The sequence below is a fragment of the Acanthisitta chloris genome, unplaced genomic scaffold, assembly GCF_000695815.1.
Source record: "Acanthisitta chloris isolate BGI_N310 unplaced genomic scaffold, ASM69581v1 scaffold154, whole genome shotgun sequence".
In the NCBI taxonomy this organism is placed as follows: Eukaryota; Metazoa; Chordata; class Aves; order Passeriformes; family Acanthisittidae; genus Acanthisitta; species Acanthisitta chloris.
The window spans coordinates 12,482-31,694 of record NW_008669601.1 but is presented as its reverse complement, the minus strand read 5'-3'; the positions used below and the strand labels follow the sequence as shown (position 1 = coordinate 31,694).

The window sequence follows — 19,213 nt, the reverse complement described above, 5'->3', positions numbered from 1 at the left end:
TAGGTTTTAAGTGGTAGCACAACAACAACAGACAGGTGATTGTAACTGAACTGACTTAGCATGTGTTTTCCTCACTATTGCCAAGGTCCAAGCACCTCCAGAAGTGACCTCACTGTATGGCATTGCTTATAAGTATTTGGGAGGTTACACTGTTGTAATACACAATTCAGATGGATATACAAACGTGGCCATAGCTGCAGAATTAAGATTAATGTCCTTTTTTGATTAATGCTATAGGCTGCCCATATTAGTTGTGGAGGAGTCCTTCATTCCAGTACCATCAAGTGGTATTTGTAATAACCCTGGTTGTTGCTCTTGCTGTGTCCTGTTGGGAGTTTCCGCAGTGTTCAGTGGATAGGATTCCTTTGGCTCAGTCCTCAAATGCCCTAAACATGTCAGACAAGAGTCTCGCATCTTGACAAAGTTCTGGTAAGTGCTTTCACTGGAAAAACAGTACAATACTGGGTCAGCAACACAGTTGAAAGTAGTCAACAGGAGAGAAATATGGTAAACATTAAATATTTTCTCGGCAAATGAGCAGTTGTTCTCCAACAAGCTACGAACTACAAGTAGGATGTGGTATGGTCCAAAGCATACTAAAAATATGAACACAGTGCTCGAAACCAGTCTTTTAATTTGGATTTTCTTCTTCTTTTGAGTGCCAGGACTCTTGTGGACGACTCGTAAAATCCCACAGTACGAGAAGGCCAGCAGAAAGAGGGGGAACAGGAAGCCAGCAGAGAAGCGGTAGTAGTTGACATTGTGCTCCCATTCCTTGATGGGGTAATGCTCGAAGCACACCACGTGGCTCTCAGCATCCATACTGATCTCCCCATGTGTAAAGACAAAGGAGCATGTCATTATTTCTTTGGTCCAGATAACAATGCTCACAATTGCAGCAGCCTTCATTGTCCGAAACTGCTGAAAGCGGAAAGGGTGTACCACGGCGAGATAGCGGTCAATGGAGATGCAGCAGAGGAAGCCAACACTGATGTAGATATTCTCATACAAAATGATGCCACAGATTTTACACAGCAGCTCATCGTAGGTCCAGTTGTCATGCTGTAAAGCATACTGAAGCCAAAACGGCAAAGAAAGCACGTAGAGCAGGTCTGCTAGAGTCAAATTGCAAAGGTAGATGCCCAGTTCATTTTTAGCTTTGATCTGTAAATACCCATAGTACAGTGACAGGCAGTTAGCTGGCAAGCCTACTATAAATACAAATATGTATACCACAGGAGATAATGCCTGTTGGATATCATGATTGATACTGCACTTCTCAGTTGCATTCTCTGTGAGATTCACCATCTTCTACTTCTCCCTGTGTATCACTCATCAGGGTCCAGAATGTAAGACTTAATTATATTCAGTTTCATGTATCACTTATTTTTTCTGCAAACCGTTAGGCTCAAGTGATGACTTGCTGCAGGATGTTAACAACCTGAAGATAAAATACATGAAAATCTTCAGAAGGGATATGATTGTCAAATATGTAGTACAGCTTTCAGAAATCTTTCTGCTAGCCCTAAACTTCTTACAGTCTTTGACAGAAGATAAAGCCTGTCTGAGAAATCATGATTCGTATAAGTCCTAGTACTTACCAAAAAAGCACCAGAAAAATTTGTGTCCCAGAATACCAAAGCAAATTACAAACATTTGTTGCTTTAGCTTTGGAGGTATCTAAAATGTGAAGAAATATCATCTCTGTTTTGCAGAGGAGGCAGAAAAGCAATAATCAGATCTGTCTACTATGGAAAAAATGTCTCTGGCAAACCATCAGTCCACTCAGACTTCCTTAGAGGATGTAGGGTGCACAAAATAGTTGATTTTTAATTTCCATTTCTTAAATTTTCCTTTAGATACAAGATACCATGCAATATGCTGTTCTACTCATCAGGATGAAAAAATACATTGAATTTTTAGCACTCTCTCTTACAGTTACTTGTAAACACAATCCTGAAAGCAAGCTGTCTTGCTCTGTTGGAAGGACACTAAGAATCTGGTACAGTGTATCTGTTCTACAGGATATGCTATTACATTTTCCTTCTATGCCATCAACTCTCAAAACCACTCCTTTACTCTTACTGCTTGTACATTTGTATCTCACCTTTTTATCTTCATTGAATATGAATATGATTGTTTTCACCTGAAGGATCTTCTATAATCCAAGCACATACCCATACAAACCATTGCTATACTATACTACTTAAGACACAAAAATCACTGCTGACAATGGGTTAGCACTCAGTTCAACTAGGACAAATGTTAAGTCTTGAGTCAGCACACAGTGATTAAACTTTAGACTAAACAATGAAATACCACATTCGGCATTTGATCACCTCATGTGATATATTCACATTGGCACAAATGCTGGAAAACAGCAGGGCAAGCTGTGCCCAGGCTGAGGGGGATGCATGTTTTACCTGCTGATGCAGAACAGCAAGGCTATTTCTTTCAATCTCTTCCCAGAAAAAGCAGGGTTGTAGTCTACACTTCTGTAAGATTGACAATGGGTGTACTCTTCCTACAGTTTCAGTTATTGTGGATTCAAAAGGAGCACTATCCAAGGAAAAAGATAAGGCCTTGTTGCTTTTTCCTCTTTGCTATCCTAATTTGTACTTCTGTCATCATCTACTGTCCCATCTAGGAACATACAGTTCCTTCCAAGGTAACCCTATGAAAACATGACCACATTACAGTAAGATTACTCTCAGCTGAGGCATCTGAGGATGCTACTGTTAAATAATTTTTTTAATACATGCTTTTTTAAAGGAGTGGTAGGCTTCACTCTTACAGAAACTGAAAAAAAATAATCACTTGCTTTAGGCCAGAAAAGAATTGCCTGGCTAAATAAGTGACCAAACCTACAAAGATTTCGTTTAGCTTCAAAGCACTGTAGCAGAGTCCCACAGAAATCACAGCAAACACATGTAAATATTTCCAGATTATTCAGAATTTATTTTGCATTCCTTTACTTTTCCTCTTTTTCTTTCCAACAGACAGAACATCAGCCCTGGGTTTGGTGGACATATTCTTGGGGATCTCAGATACTCTCAGTCAGGAAATAACAGGCCAAGATAAGTTCATCTTTCTCAAAAGTTTTAACTCCGTTGTCCAATGCAACTTGTGTGAAAGGCTGGTTGAGTCTAGCACAGTGCAAGCTCTGCTCTCCTCCTCTCACTCTCGGCTGCTTTGGGAGTTAAGAGACTCACTCTCTCCACTGTGGGTGTCACGGTAGTTATAATCAAGCACAGAAGGGAAATGTTGCTTAAGGGACACTGTCACAGATACCTATGGTTCAGTTTGAAGTTTGTTCCAAGAGGTTGCCATAACCTTCCCATAGAATAAAGTTGACAACACTAGCAGCACTGACATGTACAGCAGAAATCAATCACTAGAGTTATGTACAGATTTTCCAAAGCACTGTTACTTAGGGGCCATTAGCTCTCCTGTAACACCATCCAGTTTCTCAAAGGCTTCATAAGCATCACACAGCTCTTCCCTCTGCAGGAGACCTGGCTCCCCCACCCACAAGGACAGTGCACAGAAGCTTTGCTGAGGCAGGCTTGATAACCTTTTTACCCCACCCCACCTTTCAATCCAGAGCTCTAGGCTTGAGTTTGTGTTTGATAGTATTTATGTATAATAATTGGGTGACTTATACATGTAAGAGTTTGCCTGCACAGGATGATTGCCACACCTAGTTAATGTCTAAACCACCTAGAAGTCTGAGACCTATCATCATATCTACCAACTCAATGTCCAGTGACTAGCTCCTGTTGATGAGGCCAAATAGTAATTCAAAAGCTGTTGACAGTTTTGAAAAGAACTGTCTTTATATGTCTAGCATAGCTCAACAGCACTGGGTTTCCTTCAGTGTAATCCAGTGAGTCATTATGGATCACAGTATGAGGAAAAGCAGATGTACTCTACAGTTGCAGCGTTTTTTGAAAATGTTTCTTTTCCCCTCAGAACTCTAAATGCTTTATTAAGTTATGTTTATAGACAGAGAACATGATTGTAAAAATCGTTCCTATTTAGTTTATAAGTCTTGCCAGAATGCAGAATGTGGAGACAGCAAAAGTCTTATTGATATGACATTATGCTAATATAATATACTCTTATGATTACAGCAACATTTCCTGCTCCCAGAGGAAGTGCTGGAGTGGCTGTTTGAAGGGGCAGGAAAAGGTTGGCTGTAGCAAATCTCTTTGCTTTGTGCTAACAAACCCTCCCCAGTTTCAAAGATGGGGATGAAAAACAGCTATTCTTTCTCATGCAATAGCTGGTTTATACTGCTCTTCTTCTCGGTGGCAGCAGTGAGCCAGGAAATCCTTCCCTCATTTCAGCCTCCTCAGCTCTGGGCTGGTGTTGTGCCTGTACATCCTGTAGCCAAATGGGATATACAGAGGTAGTTCACCTTTCCCCCAGCATCAGGTAGAGTAAACATAGCTCTGCACCATCCAGGCAGTGAAACTAGGATTTTTTTCAGCAAACCTAGTATCAAAGGACTGTAATGTCAGGTTTAAACAAATGGGTGCAGAAGAGCCCACCCTGATATTAAGATCATAAACCACAATACAAGTCATCTGAAAAAGTGGAAAGTGAAGGAAAAGTGACGCAGCATCTGGGAGAGAAAAGATGAATAGTTCCCCCATTACTTATTGACTTTGGACTAGGGGAGGAGAAAAATGAAGAAAGTTGCTGTATGAAAAACATCTGGGGTGCTGACAATTGTAAAGCTGAAATGAGTTACAAACAGGAACACACAGGCATTTCTTTTACACAGCTTTAGTATGGAAGTAGTGCAGCTGTGTGGTTTTTTTGAGCATAATTTATGTAACACCTTCAGTATCACGAGTCTGCAGGCATTTCCAGGCAATATTTCTCTCTCATATATGCCCACATCTTTTAGATGATACCCAAATCTTGGAAACACATTACAAGACTCTCACCATATACATGAACTCCAAACAATTCTCTTGTTCCTGGATTAAAAATGAAGCCTAAAAAGGATCCCTGAGCTTCAGAAAGCCTCACTTGTTTTGGGTTAAACAAGCCAACTTTCAGTACTCACTGGACAGTTCAACAACAGTTCTTTCCTCTCCCGACTCCTTTGTGCCTTAACTATTGATAAAATATGACTCCCCCCCCTGCACCACGAGCCAGAGAGCAGTTCACGTGTTAAGCACTGCCTGCTGGCAACAGCACAGGAATTAGCCCAGAGCCATGGACAACAACAGCCTCTTCACCCCAGATCAAGTACTAGCATGCAGCCCAGGTGGTTTTTTTCAGTTTCAGTGAACAGTCTTCCTCCTAAGAAATCTGCCTGTAATAAGACCTATGAATGTTTTGGCAGAGGCAAATGGGACTATGCCAAAGGACTTCCTTGTTGGAATTTGCAACAGTTGCACACACAGCTTGTCTCATCCACAAAGCACTCATTTCCATTAACAGGGAGTGTAATGTGGTCATGTGCCTTTATGTGATGGGAGCTGTCTTGCTATTTAATCTGTCCCTGCACCTGTCATACACTGCAGACAGGCCAGAGTCACTTTGCTGTCATAGCAGGACTTGAACTGTGCTGCGTATCTTGGAACCAGAAACCTGGGGTTGTTTCAGTTTAGGGTTTGGTTCAGGCCATTACCTACAGAAACACCAGCCCTTAAATTCACACACTAAGCTTCCTTCAGAACTTGAAGGGTTTATCAGCTTGTTTGATCCTGTTTCCCAAAGCCTGGAAGAATAAGGTCAGGTAAAGAGGCTGGGAAGCAATGACCAGCAGAAGAGACTAGGGACTGGTTGAACAATATAAAATGGGCAGAAATGGGATAATAAGCTTAGAGAAAGTTTGGGGGGAAGAAAGTGGAAATTGGAGGGTATGATGGACTACGAGAAAATGACACAGTGATGTTTGGATTCAACTGAAAGAATTATGATGTAAAAGATGAATTTATTGAAGCAAGTCCAGGGGAGGCCACAGAAATGGCCAGAAGGGTGGAACACCTCTCCCATGAGGAAAGGCTGAGAGAGTTGGGGTTGTTCATCCTGGAGAAGAAAAGACTGCAGGGAGACCTTGTTGCAGCCTTTTACCTAAAGGGAGCTTATAAGAAACATGGGGACAGACTTTTTAATAGAACCTGTAGGGACAGGACAAGGTATAATGGTCTTCAACTAAAAGAGAGTAGGGTCAGACTAGATACAAGGAAGAATTTTTTTAAGATGAGACTGGTGAGAGCCTGGCACAGGTTGCCCATAGAGGTGGTAGATGTTTAATTCCTGGAAACATTCCAAGTCAGGTTGGACTGGGCTCTGAGCAACATGGTCTAATTAAAGATGTCTCCACTCATTGCAGGAGAGTTGGACTAGATGGCCTAAAAGAGAGTAGGGTCAGACTAGATACAAGGAAGAATTTTTTTAAGATGAGACTGGTGAGAGCCTGGCACAGGTTGCCCATAGAGGTGGTAGATGTTTAATTCCTGGAAACATTCCAAGTCAGGTTGGACTGGGCTCTGAGCAACATGGTCTAATTAAAGATGTCTCCACTCATTGCAGGAGAGTTGGACTAGATGGCTCTTAAAGGTCCCTTCCAATCCATTTTGATTATAATGGTCTTCAACTAAAAGAGAGTAGGGTCAGACTAGATACAAGGAAGAATTTTTTTAAGATGAGACTGGTGAGAGCCTGGCACAGGTTGCCCATAGAGGTGGTAGATGTTTAATTCCTGGAAACATTCCAAGTCAGGTTGGACTGGGCTCTGAGCAACATGGTCTAATTAAAGATGTCTCCACTCATTGCAGGAGAGTTGGACTAGATGGCTCTTAAAGGTCCCTTCCAATCCAAACCATTTTGATTCTAAAAGAGTATCAGATAGAAAGAGCCATTAAAGACAATGGAGGTTGTTTCTATTAACATACAAAATAGGTAAAGGAAAAGAAAGATAAGTACATATGAGACACAAACACAAATTATAGATCTAAAAAAAAAAAGTGGAAATATTTGCTGTTATTTTTTATTCCAATCTTTTGAAACAAAATTGCGACCCAATGTCTAACAAAATTGTTTCTAACAGCAGGATGGAGGCATAGAAGAAAATAGATAAACAGAGGCTAACAGATATTTTGAAAGGCTGTGTGCACTCTGAGAGAGTTAGCTAAAGCAATTTGTGAATTATTGCTGATAATGTTTCAGGAATTATGGTGGATTGGGGTAAAACCGACATAACATCTGTCTTGTGGAAAAAGAGTAGTTGGAGAATTATACACTAGTCAGCCTAGCTTCAGCCAGAACAAGCCATCAGAAAATCAATATACATATCCATGGATTCACAGAAGTGACTCACAGCTGTGAAGACTCACCCCAGGTGAGTCCTGCCATACTACAGAGGAAGATAAAGTTAGGCTGGGGCTGGCAACTGCATTCACTTCACACCCTGCCTCAGAGAGCAGGGAGAACCTCCAGCCTTAGTACTACCTGCTTTCTGTGGGAAGACCCATCAGGCATGGATGGATCCTATTTTCCCTGCAATGTGCAGACTTGCCAGGCTGCAGATCATGTTGCTGTTCCAGTGAGCAGAAAGCTAAGGAGAGTTGAAAATGAGAAAGGACAGTAGTGGAAGCTCTTCTCCCCTGATTAATGCATGAACCTATTGCCATCCCTCCCTGCCAATGGACAGTCCTGCCCCACACAACATCAAACCCCAAATACCCATTCACATCAGTTCTCCAGCTCTCAGAAACTACCTGGCACAGCTCAGTGCCATCCCTGTACTCACAGCCTCTTCAGCCTGATTCCAGACGTGACAGTGTCCTCCTCAACAGCTTCAGCTCCCATGGCACCCCAACAATTCCTTTCTCACGCTGAGCACCCCTGCACCAGGGCTATCGGTGCATGGGGCAAGGCATGACTGAAGAGGGAAACAGAGTCAGCAGCAGCACTTCATGGCTGGGGAAAGCCAGGGAAGACAGTGGGGAAGGCACAGAGGCAGCAAGAGCAGCAACACTGCAGTCAAAGAGCTTGGAAGGCTGCTGCAATGAGACAGGATTCAACAGTAATGTCAGACCAATCTCATTTCCTTGTTTGAAGAGGTATGTGGGAGGACAGCTGGACAGGAAGCAACATGTGTAATACAACTTGATTTTATGAAGACTTTTGACACGTCCTAACGTACCTTCTCATTACACCTGGGAAATTGTAAAGGCAGCACTGCTGGATGTGTTACACAACCACACTCAGCAGCCAACTGTAGTTCACTATTAGGCTGAATTGACTGTGCAATAATCTGCCTTCTTCAGGATGCTACTCAGTATTTTCAGGTAATCATGATTTCATAATTCATTCAGAATGGGATAGAAAATGCACTTAATAAAGCATCAAATTATACTGATTTGAGAAGGAGTATATAACACAATCAGGATTTGAGATGATCTTGGGTGTGAAAACAAAGTAAAATCCTTCGAGGACAAATGCAAAATTATTATGATAATAAAAACAATCAGCTTGTCAGTATGCAATGGGAATATCTGGCTATGCAGCAGGATGGATAACAATGTGCTTAGGTTCATTCTGGTACTGCTGAGAGGAAAAGAATTACAGTGGGATGCAGTACTTAAAGGACACACAGTCAGGTGTCCTCTCCACTCACCATTGATGAAGCTGCTGGAATCTTTTGCACTATAATACACAGGCAAATAAGAAAAGGACCAAATACTTTGGCAACCAAACTACATAATCCTCATTTCTCTGTTGTCACAAATTCAAAATTATATTCCCTTACGGACAGGAGTTTCCTGAAGTAAATTGGTAGTGCTTGTGAAACACTCCAATGTCCTTCTAATGTGTGCTGTAGATACAAAAAAAAATGATGATAGGTACATTTATTAGAGATGGAAACAACTCCAGTGAATAAGATGTTTTATTCTTGTTCATCCCATGCTATAAGGCAACATAGTACATGACTGCTCTTAGGGGCACAGTGCAAAGTCGTGGAGATAATACTCAGGCTCGCACTGGCTGTTATTTCAGAGACACAAACTGCAAAGCTGCAGTGGTGTGTTACTTGACCTGGCAGATCAAAGAAAAAGAGTGCAGAAAGTAAAACAATGTAATTCCAGTCCGCTGCATTATGTTTCTACAAGAAAGGTGCTCAGATTTTGCTCAAGCATCTCAGCAGGGCACTGGTTTTGTTGATTTCAGATAGGGCTGGCATAGCTCCTATTGAGACAAAAGTCCGGTAGAAATAACAATTCTACTCATTAAAGATCATAGCCTGGTTTAAATAAGCAAGTGGGCTAAAAATTAGGTAGCATTAGAGACCTTAAGATTTCTAATTCTTATCCTAGTGTCCTTGACCATGAAGCTCACCTTTTACTGCAGCTCCGTTATGTGCACCATCAATGTATCATTTAAGGACATGGGGTTAATATCTCTACTGACCATACCATGTATTTTTTTAATTGGCTCAGTTTCTAAACCATTCTCAGTGAATCTGGAAGCAAACATACACCACTTGAAGACACATATATGGTAAGCCACTATAACAGAGATTATGCAGAAATTTTGCTTTCATCAAACCTCTGTGTGAAGAGCAGTTGGCTGCAAGTTTTGTACCTGTCTTCTGCTAGTTGTGTTTGTAAAGCAGAAAGGCTGCTTCTCTGCTACGCTTACTTTCCTCTTTTCTTTTTCTCTTTGCTTTTTTAAAATTAGTAGAACAAAGTCTTTGTCCTTTTCGTAAGAGAGTCTTACCAGAGTCACACAGTAAAAAAAGGGACTGTCTTTCTGGGCTGCAACTGCACATTTTCAACTCACGTCCAGCCTCCCATCCACCAGCACCCTCAAGTCCTTCTCAGCAGGGCTGCTCTTGATCTGTTCATCCCCCAGTCTGTATTGATATCTGGGGTTGCCCTGACCCAGGTGAGGCACCTTGCACTTGGTCTTGTTAAACCTCATGAGATTCCTATGGGCTCACTTCTTGAGCTTGTCCAGGTCCCTCTGGATGGCATCCCATCCCTCAGGGGTGTCTGCAAGTTTGCTGATGGTGCACTCAATCCCTTTGCCTATGTCATTAATGAAGATATTATATAACACTGGTCCCAGTACAGACTCCTGAGGGACACCAATTGTCAGTGATGTCCATTGGGACTCTGAGCAATTGACCACTACCCACTGGATGCGACTGTCCAACCAGTAGATTATCCACCTAACAGACCCTCAGGGGTGTCTGCAAGTTTGCTGATGGTGCACTCAATCCCTTTGCCTATGTCATTAATGAAGATATTATATAACACTGGTCCCAGTACAGACTCCTGAGGGACACCAATTGTCAGTGATGTCCATTGGGACTCTGAGCAATTGACCACTACCCACTGGATGCGACTGTCCAACCAGTAGATTATCCACCTAACAGACCACCCATCAAATCCACCTCTCTCCAATTTAGAGAGAAGGATGGGGGACTGTGGACTTTACAGAAGTCCAGATAAATAACATCTGTAGCTTTTCCCTTGTCCACTGATGTAGTCACCCCATCATAGAAGGCCACTAGGTTGGTCAGACAGGACTTGCCCATGGTGAAGCTGTGCTGGCTGTCCTGAATCACCTCCCTGTCCTCCACGTGCCTTAGCATAGCTTCTAGGAGGATCTGTTCCATGATCTTCCCAGGCACAGAGGTGAGGCTGACAGGTCGGTAGTTCCCAAAGTCCTCCTTTCTACCCTTTTTAAAGATGAGTACAATGTTTCCTTTTTTCCAGTCACCTGAAACTTCACCTGACTGATAGGACTTTTCAAATATCATGCAGAATGTCTTGGCACCTACCTCAGGCAATTCCCTTAGACTACTCACTCTGTCTCACACTACTTCTTATTCTTTATCTGGGATTTGTGCCATTTTACCAAATGCAGGGTCTGAACAGCTGGGAAGTGCTGAAAAGAAAAAAAAAAAGCACTTTGGAAAATCCCTATTTATGGTAATAAGAAGTTCATACAATGTGTAATTTCAGGCAAGCAGTCCAAGTAGTATCAGGGTGGTGAATCACATAACAAGAATTAGTCATGCTATAGCTGCCTCAAAGCTTACAAAAATGACCCTAATTTGCCCCCCACTTCCTGCTGTTAAAGACCAACCAGGTGGACGACATGACCCTTCAAGTATTTCACCACTGAGCTCTTGTGACTAGTTCCTACCCACATGGGACATCTCTCTGAAGCTTCGTGTCTGACTTGCTTGAGTACAGAACAGTGGGTGGAGGAAAACACATCACAGCACTTCCTGCAGAAGTCTTGGACCACTGTATTACTCAGAGAACAACACCAAACCTTCCTTTCCTCTCCACTAAAATCTCAACCAAGTCAATGACCCTCTCCCCCACAACCCTCCTTTACACAGAAGCCAAAGAACCATCCTGAATTTATTGCAGAAGCAGCAGGCAAGCAAGTAATAATCAGTTACAGACAACAGAACTGCTTATAATCCCAAACTTGTGCACTGATCCTCATTAAAAAGGACAATGCAAGCAAAGCCAAGATTATACAGGTCTTGCTTTTTAGAAGCCACATAAGCAATGATCAACATGCAATATTACCAGTAAGGAACAATGACTGGAACAGCTGTGTTGTAGCTTGGGATTGAGAAATAGGAACTTCACACTTCTGAACTAAATGGGTTCTGATTCATTCTACCATCTACAGACCTGGGGGAAATCACCCTTCTGATTCATTTTCCTAAACTATGTATTACTGTCTCTTTTGATGCTGCAGCCTTCTCTGACACCAGCACTGTCCTCCATCAAGGAACCCCAGGTGTCCTGCATAGAAGTCAGTGACTTAATGTTTAAGTCACATCTGTATTGTGTTTCAATGATTTTTGCCTTCCTTTAATTTGCCAACATGACCCTCTAATCCCAGCTCTCTCACCCAGCCCCTACCTCACAGCAGCTGCCCAAAGGGAGTCATGGCCCTGTGGGGGTCACCCCACAGTTACTCTGCAGCCTGAGCACCAATTTAGAGCTGTGGATCCCAGCACACTGCCAGCACCCCACACTAGTCAGCATGCACACAGAGGCTGAGCAGAGCACACTGTGTCAGCCTGTACCTTCAGCCACATGTTCATGGCCCCAGAGCTGATGTGTGCGTGGAGAGCAACTTGCTCTCTGTGCCCACGTCTCTCACAGAAAGTGGAGGGAGTGCTGACAACATGAAAGGCAATCTCTTCTGTCAAGCCTCTCCAGCATCACTCACTGGTTACAAGGGAAAACTTGTTCAAAAACTAACAAATTGAAGACCAAAGCAGGGATAATATTATCTTTCTTTTGTCTCCTCCTTTCCTGATAGTTCAGTGGATAGGACTGATTGTGCAGTGCTGCTGACAAGCAGTAAATGGGACATCAATAATCAGTGTTTGACTAACATTTGACAAATACAAAACTTTTGTCTGATACAAAAGTTTTGTTACTAGGTATAACTGAAATGTGATTGAAACTCTGCCATGTCTGAAGAGACTGAGCACATCTGTTCAAGGGGAATGTTAACATTTTCATTATTCCATGCGTCAGCAAATAATGATACATCCAATAAAGTAATCTCTTTTTTAAATGTCATGTTCTGCATATATGATTCAGTATGTGATTCATTTTGCACAGTTAAAGTTTTAAGACATGGTAAAGTGAAAATCTGTTTACAATATTTGGAGATTTTTCCCTTCCTCCCCTCATTTTTCTTTGACTTAATTTTTTTTCTTCTATTTGGACTTATTTTAATCAAAGAGATTAAATTCATCATAGGATCAGAACCTGTTCAACTGAAGCACCTAACATCATGTGCACTGCTGCCATTTAAAGTGGGAATAATTAATTCTTTCATGCCTTTGTACTCTGTTTGTGTTTCCTGCTTACACTGATCCCCGTTGTGCATTTCAGACATGTTTCTGTTCTAGATCCAACTCTTTCTAGTCTAGCACACCATCCGCCCTTCCACACACTGCTGTTTAGCTATGCTCATTTCCTTTCAGACTCAGCTGAGTCTTTTTTGGCTCTTGCTCTGTATTTCTTCCTTGGATACAGCATTGGGGGGTGGTGTGCGGGGTGTGTTGTGCATATGCATTTGTGCATGTCTTCAAATAGTTCCCATCTAGCCTGTCGAGAAACTATCGCTTTTTGCTGTCTTTAATTAAGCTGCTTCCTTTTTTGCAGTTTCCCTTTTGGAGATTAACCAAGTTTCCTGTAGAACTGAGTCAATGTTCACATGTAAGGCGTGTTCTCCATTGTTATTTCATACTTCTCACGAGAAGCAGTGTGCCTTGCAGAAGGTTTTCCTCTGTGCTCTGTCCCTCATTGCTGCTCTTGCTCCCTAGAACAGTACTGAAAACTTCAGTCCTTTCTTTTTTCTTTTTTTTCACTTGAGGATACAGGACTCCAACAACCTGGTCCTCAATGGATTAATCATTCTAAATGAAGTGCTGGCATCTGTATCTGCAGGCTTGCTTACATCTTCATTTCCTGAATTTTCATTTCCTCAATCCCCTTAATTTTAATTTAAAAAAATTATTAGAGTACACACATGATTTTAAAGCGCTTGTCTTGTCTTCATTAAGATTTAAATGAAGTCTGGCCTTCCTTTAGTCCCAAGGGCCATCATTTCATGTGTATGAATTTGTCTTCCCTTCACCATTTTTTAGACATACCTTGAAACTGCCTCTCTCTATGCCTCTGTTTGGTCTGGCAAACTTGTGTGAGGAGCCTTCCCCAGCACAGTGCTGCTGAATTCCTGTACTTCAGCATTCTGCCTGAGAGCATAAATGTTCTTCTAGCACCTCTCCATCCCACCCTTTGGATGACACCAGCATCTGCACAAGAAGTGACTGCCTGTGTCAGAGCCTCACCCGGTTTGCCACCTTTCTCCTGATCCCAGTATCCATCCTGGAGGCACAAACTAAGCTATCCTCGTGCTTAAAATCTGAATGACCCCTCTCTAGTCTTCTTTTAAAGAAAATTGTGGGGAACAACCTGCCCATAATAACAATATTAGTCTGAATAAAAGAGGTTCAACACAAAACCTGAAAAGTGTAGTTGAAGAACCATGACCTCACAGAAATGCAAAACCTCTTCTTTAATAGTATCAGAGAAGCAACTGTAACAATTCACACTTCCCAACATGCATCAAAATAAAGGGAGACAATCAAACACTCATTACAGGTGAATTTTGATGAGCCTTTGGGTGGGAGATGGAAAAGCTGGTGCAGGAGATGTGAGATTCCAAATTGAGAGCTGTTCAGAAATCCAGGTCCTGCTCTGGGGTGGAGGTGTAAGACCATCTCTGGAATTTGGACACAAGTTCAAATTCCAAATAATAATGTCCTGACATGATAGGTTAAGGGATTTTAGTTTAAGCCTCTTGAAAGATTAAAAGACAGTTGCTACCTTGAAAGCTGTGCCTGATCACTTTTTATGGAGCATAAAACAGATACATCCCCTAATTAGATATGTGAGTAGACACTAAATCATTATCCATCGCAGAGCAAGAACTCTCCTTCTTCCTTTGGCAGTTGGAAGACCACATGTTTCCAGATATAAAAAGGTCAAATTGTACTAGTTACTAAAATATTGAGTTAAAAGAAAGCCAAACCAAGAGATCTCTGTAACATTTCCATTCTTCCCTACTGATATTGCCCATTTTAGAATTTTGTTCAGGTGTCATTAAAGTGGCTTAAGTTTGATAGTTCATTTACATTTGCTTTTGTAATGCATTATTTGTCTCCCCTTCCTCTGCTGGCCACCTAACTTCTCTTCAAAGCTCTGTGTCTTTACTGCTGACCCATAGCAAGCAACGTAAGACAAAGGAAGATTGACACCTTGCAGAACAAAGCCCCAATGTTCAGAAATGAAAGACTGGGCTCATCCTAGCAGCAATAGCTGTTCATAGCAGTTTATGAGTGGAGAACATCAGGAGGACATCTCTCATGGAGAGGCAGTAATAGTAGCAGAGTGCTCTCCCTGCTACCTGTAGATCAGATCAGTTTTGCATTTCTATTTGCCTCTGGCATGGTGACAAATCTGAGCCTAAGCAATCCCAGATCAAACTCCTAGACAACCCAGCTAGAAACAAGTTTGTTGCCACAGAAACCATTTCTGGCAGGAGGGCTCCATGGAGAGGAGCAGAGCATACTTTCAGGTGAGCCTGTTTCTCCGTCTCCCTCTAACAGTGTTTAAAACCTATTATTTAGTCTTTCTCTCTTTTCCAGATAGATTAGCTACAGCTTCCAGATGAAGGGCCTTAAAAAGTTCTTCTTTGGCTACCCAATACATTAACAGAGTTCAGAGTGTCATTCATAGTAAAGAAAGAGTTACAGTGGCTGCATCCCTCAGAGGAAAAATTGCAATGCTGTTGTTAGCTGCTATTTCTTACTAATACCTTTAGTTAAAATTATTGGCCAGTTTCTTCCCAACATTGAAGCTGTTCTGTGTCTTTTTAAAAGCCATTGCCATCAGCTGTCAGGGTCAGCAGCTCTGCAAATGTTTCAGCTGGCAGAATAAGTCATAACAAGCATTAAAAACCACTCAGAATAAGCTTTATAGGAAAAACAAACCTCTTAGAGGAGATATTCAGCTAATTTTAAGGTAATGAACCTCACAAGGCCACCATGCCTGGAGTTCTCTTCCCACAGTTCTTCACTTAAAAATAATTAGAAGTTGTGTAAATGTCCTCATGAGCAGTCATGACTTTTTCTTTGGTTACCACCACACTGACACAAGAATAGCCTTATAAGTGAAGCACCAGGACACCATGAATGCACCCTCAGATCAGGTCTGGAAAAAACAGGCAGGGAAGAAATTTTCTTCTCTATGCACTGTTCAATGGGATGCCAGGAAAACCTGCAGTTACAGCATCAGCTGGTTAATCTGAGTGACACCATCTACAAGGCTGGTTAGGGGAGGAAAACTTACATTAATACCCCCAAGTTTGTACGTCTGGCTCTGTTCAAATGTGTTCAACCACAGGCAAGAATTTTCCTGTCTGTCTGATCTCAGCAGCCAGCCAGCCCCCAAGGCTCTCCCTATTCGATGATATCTTGTAGATGACACCTGTCTACTCTTACTTCTGCTGAGACTCATTTTCATCTCCTCTCTTCCCTTTCACAATATCTCACTTCTCTCTTTTCCCACCGCTATAGGAAACTTACAGTCCTTAGATCTCTGAACAAAGGGAGTCATTTTTGTCCACCAGCCTCAAAGTGAAATAAAAACATCTCACTGAAGATGTCGTGACACAAGTTTTTTTAATGAGATATTGGAACACCATATCTTTCTTCTCTTAAAACAGTGATATTCAAACTACAATGCTGTGATGTAGACACTGTCACCCACACTGGCTGTGACCCACTATCACAGAAGTACATTCTCATCTTATCCTAAAACCCCAGTATACTCCCCAGACTATGTAAAAGTTTGAGGGGGAGCACTTTCTCTGTTATCATCTAACCTACAGCTGTACAGCACTGAGTGTAACATAAGCTGGACAAAGTGCTCTTCTGCCTTTTCCCTCACATAACAGAAAGACCTGACAATTGCAATGTAGGAGTAGCCTGATACGAGGGAACAACGTGACAGCAATAGAGTGACAAGGCTTGTAAGAGGGCTAGAAAACATGTCATATGAGGAAGGGCTGAGGAAGTTGGGTTTGTTCAGCCTTGAGAAGAAGAGGCTCAGGGGTGACCTCAGGGCTCTCTACATCTACCTGACAGGGGTTGGAGAGAGGTGGGGGATGATCTCTCCTGCCATGGCTGCAGGGAGAGGACTAGAGGGAATGATCATAATCTGAGAGAGAGGTGATTCAGAATAGATGTTAAGAAAAAAACCTGTCCCTGTTAGGGTGTTCAGGCACTGGAATAGGTTGGCCAGGGAGGTGATGGAATCACCATCCCTGGAGGATTCAGACATCTGGATCTGATGCTGGGTGATATGGTTTAGTGATTTAGAGGTTACAGTGGTAATGCTGAGTGGATGGTTGGACTTGATGACCTTAAAGATCCCTTCCAACCTTTATGATTCTATGAATCAGATGGGGAGGCAGGAAGGATAGGGGTGAGAACAGAAAAAAATTGTTTGCTTGGAGAAGGAATGGAAGAATAGATGTTAAATACACAGGACTGACTACCTATTACTGGCTTCTTAATTAAAGCACACTTGAAAGAGGAACTGGTCAGACACTGTACTCTTTGCAGCCAGTGTGAACACAGAGGGCTAATGTGGAAAAAGTCACATTGGGTGCTGATTAACAGACTGCTGAGAGTCCTGTAATGCTCACAGTGACACTGTCACATCTTGTGAGCCTCAGTGTAGACATTTTTCCCTGCCTCACTGTTAAGTTTCCTTACATTTTTATTAATAAATATCTGCTTGTGTTCTGAACTGAAAAGGACGAGGCAAGCTGTTATATTCTTCTAAAATCTCTATTTCTCAGCTCCCTCCCCATGCAACATACAAAGCTGATTGCTGTGAATTATTTTGTTCTTTACAAAGACTGACAAGAACCAGAAAAATGTTCTCACAACACAGGAAACCTACAATAATGAACCGGTTTTTTAATCCTATTGAAGAAAAAAAAGAGAGAGATTAATTTCTGACCTGCTGGATTTCACTTCATTAAACAAACCGTCATGTTTCAAGTTGTCCAAGTCAGGTTTGGAACAGCAGCAAGAAAAGTGGCTAAGAGTTTGTAAAATATAGTGATATTTTGAGAACCAAAGACAAAACTATAGAAAGCACAGAGCACTCACACACCAAGGTAAGTAGTTTAGCAGTTTCAAGGTGTAACGTTTGGCTTGTGTTCTCAGGGGAAATGAAGTATTTAAATCACTTATTAGTTCTTCAAAATAGCTTATATCTAGTCAACCTATACACTAATACTAAGTCATCTGAAAACGGCTAATTGAATTTGTCTACTGCTCTGGTTCCTTGCTGCAAACACAAAACAGTTTATCAGTTGATCTTAACAATTTCCTTTTATCAATACAACTTCAACATTAAACTCTCCTTGTGCCTAAGTGGAACTCAAGAAAGTTTTTCTGGAAGAACATTCATTTGAAGCTCCTACTAGTGGGAACTTTGCCATGGAAATTAATTTTGAAGTTGTGAATTTTTTTGGATACATTGCTTTGGTTGAGTCCTTGGAGCACCTTGTTTTGCTTAAACAACCCAGCCAAAAAACTGTCCTACCACCTCTCTGGGGGTCATTAACTTGTATGACCTGGCTCAAGGATGGAAATTTAACTTGCTTTTAAGAACAAATAGATAAAAATGAAACTCACCTGTCAGTAGGGTTTATGCAAAGAGGTTTTGCCTGCAGTGTGATGAGTGCAAAACTTCCCTTCTCCCAGCTCCTGCTCAGTCTGGTGGTGAGGCTGTCCTCCTCCCAGCTGTGAGCAAGCCTGTCTGTGAAACAGCACAGGAAAAGAGGAGGAGATTGTTTCAGCTCCTGTGCTCTTTATGGTTCAACTGTGAAGGAGTCAGCCCAGCCCAGCCCTCTCCTCCCTCACCCACTCATTCATAAATGAAATAGATGAGAGTGCCAAGAGCAGGCACTAAACACAGAGATTGCAATGCACACAGTTGTGTTCACAGCTGTACCCACTGACACAGACACTCAACCAGCAGACAACAGCACTGTGATCTCAGCAGCTGGGGCAAAGCCCACAACTGCTGCTTGCAGCTTATCTAAACACAGATGTTGCCTGATGCAGGCTATTACAAAGTATACAGAGCATTAGTGTTGTTATTAGTATCATTTAGAATAAGTTGTTTATAAAGCTTGTTGAGCTCAGACCTTTATCATAGCCAAACACAGCAGAAGGTGATCTCTGCACAAGGAATTGTCTTCTCTGAGTGTAAAAGAGCAAGGAGTAGGGGGGATGACAATGATACAGTTCCTTCCTCTCCTGTCTACACAGCCAGACTGAGGCATAGACAGATCAAAGGGCTTGTCCACGGTCATTCAGGAAGGCTGTAGCAGATGAAAAAGCTGACCTCCTGCTAACTCACACCACTCTTCTGTTCCCTCAGGAGTGAAAGCTGTGCCACTGAACAGGTATTAAATTGTCACTCAGACTGGAACACACTACTCTTAAAAAACACAGATATGTATGACACCACTGAAACTGGAAACAAAAGCTGCTACCAGTTCAGCTCTAAACTGGCATGCAACTCACCTGATGTAGAGTTCTGCT

General features: G+C 42.0%; 1 protein-coding gene across 1 annotated transcript; it reads right to left on the bottom strand.

The window, feature by feature from the left end:
- Positions 1-231: 231 nt before the first annotated feature.
- GPR68 (G protein-coupled receptor 68) lies at positions 232-18,387 on the bottom strand. Its single transcript, XM_009073352.1, has 2 exons — positions 18,299-18,387; positions 232-1,441 (listed from the first exon to the last, which is right to left on the bottom strand). Exon 2 carries the CDS (start codon positions 1,306-1,308, stop codon positions 232-234), a length of 1,077 nt encoding a protein of 358 aa, XP_009071600.1. The 5' UTR covers positions 1,309-1,441; positions 18,299-18,387.
- Positions 18,388-19,213: the final 826 nt, after the last annotated feature.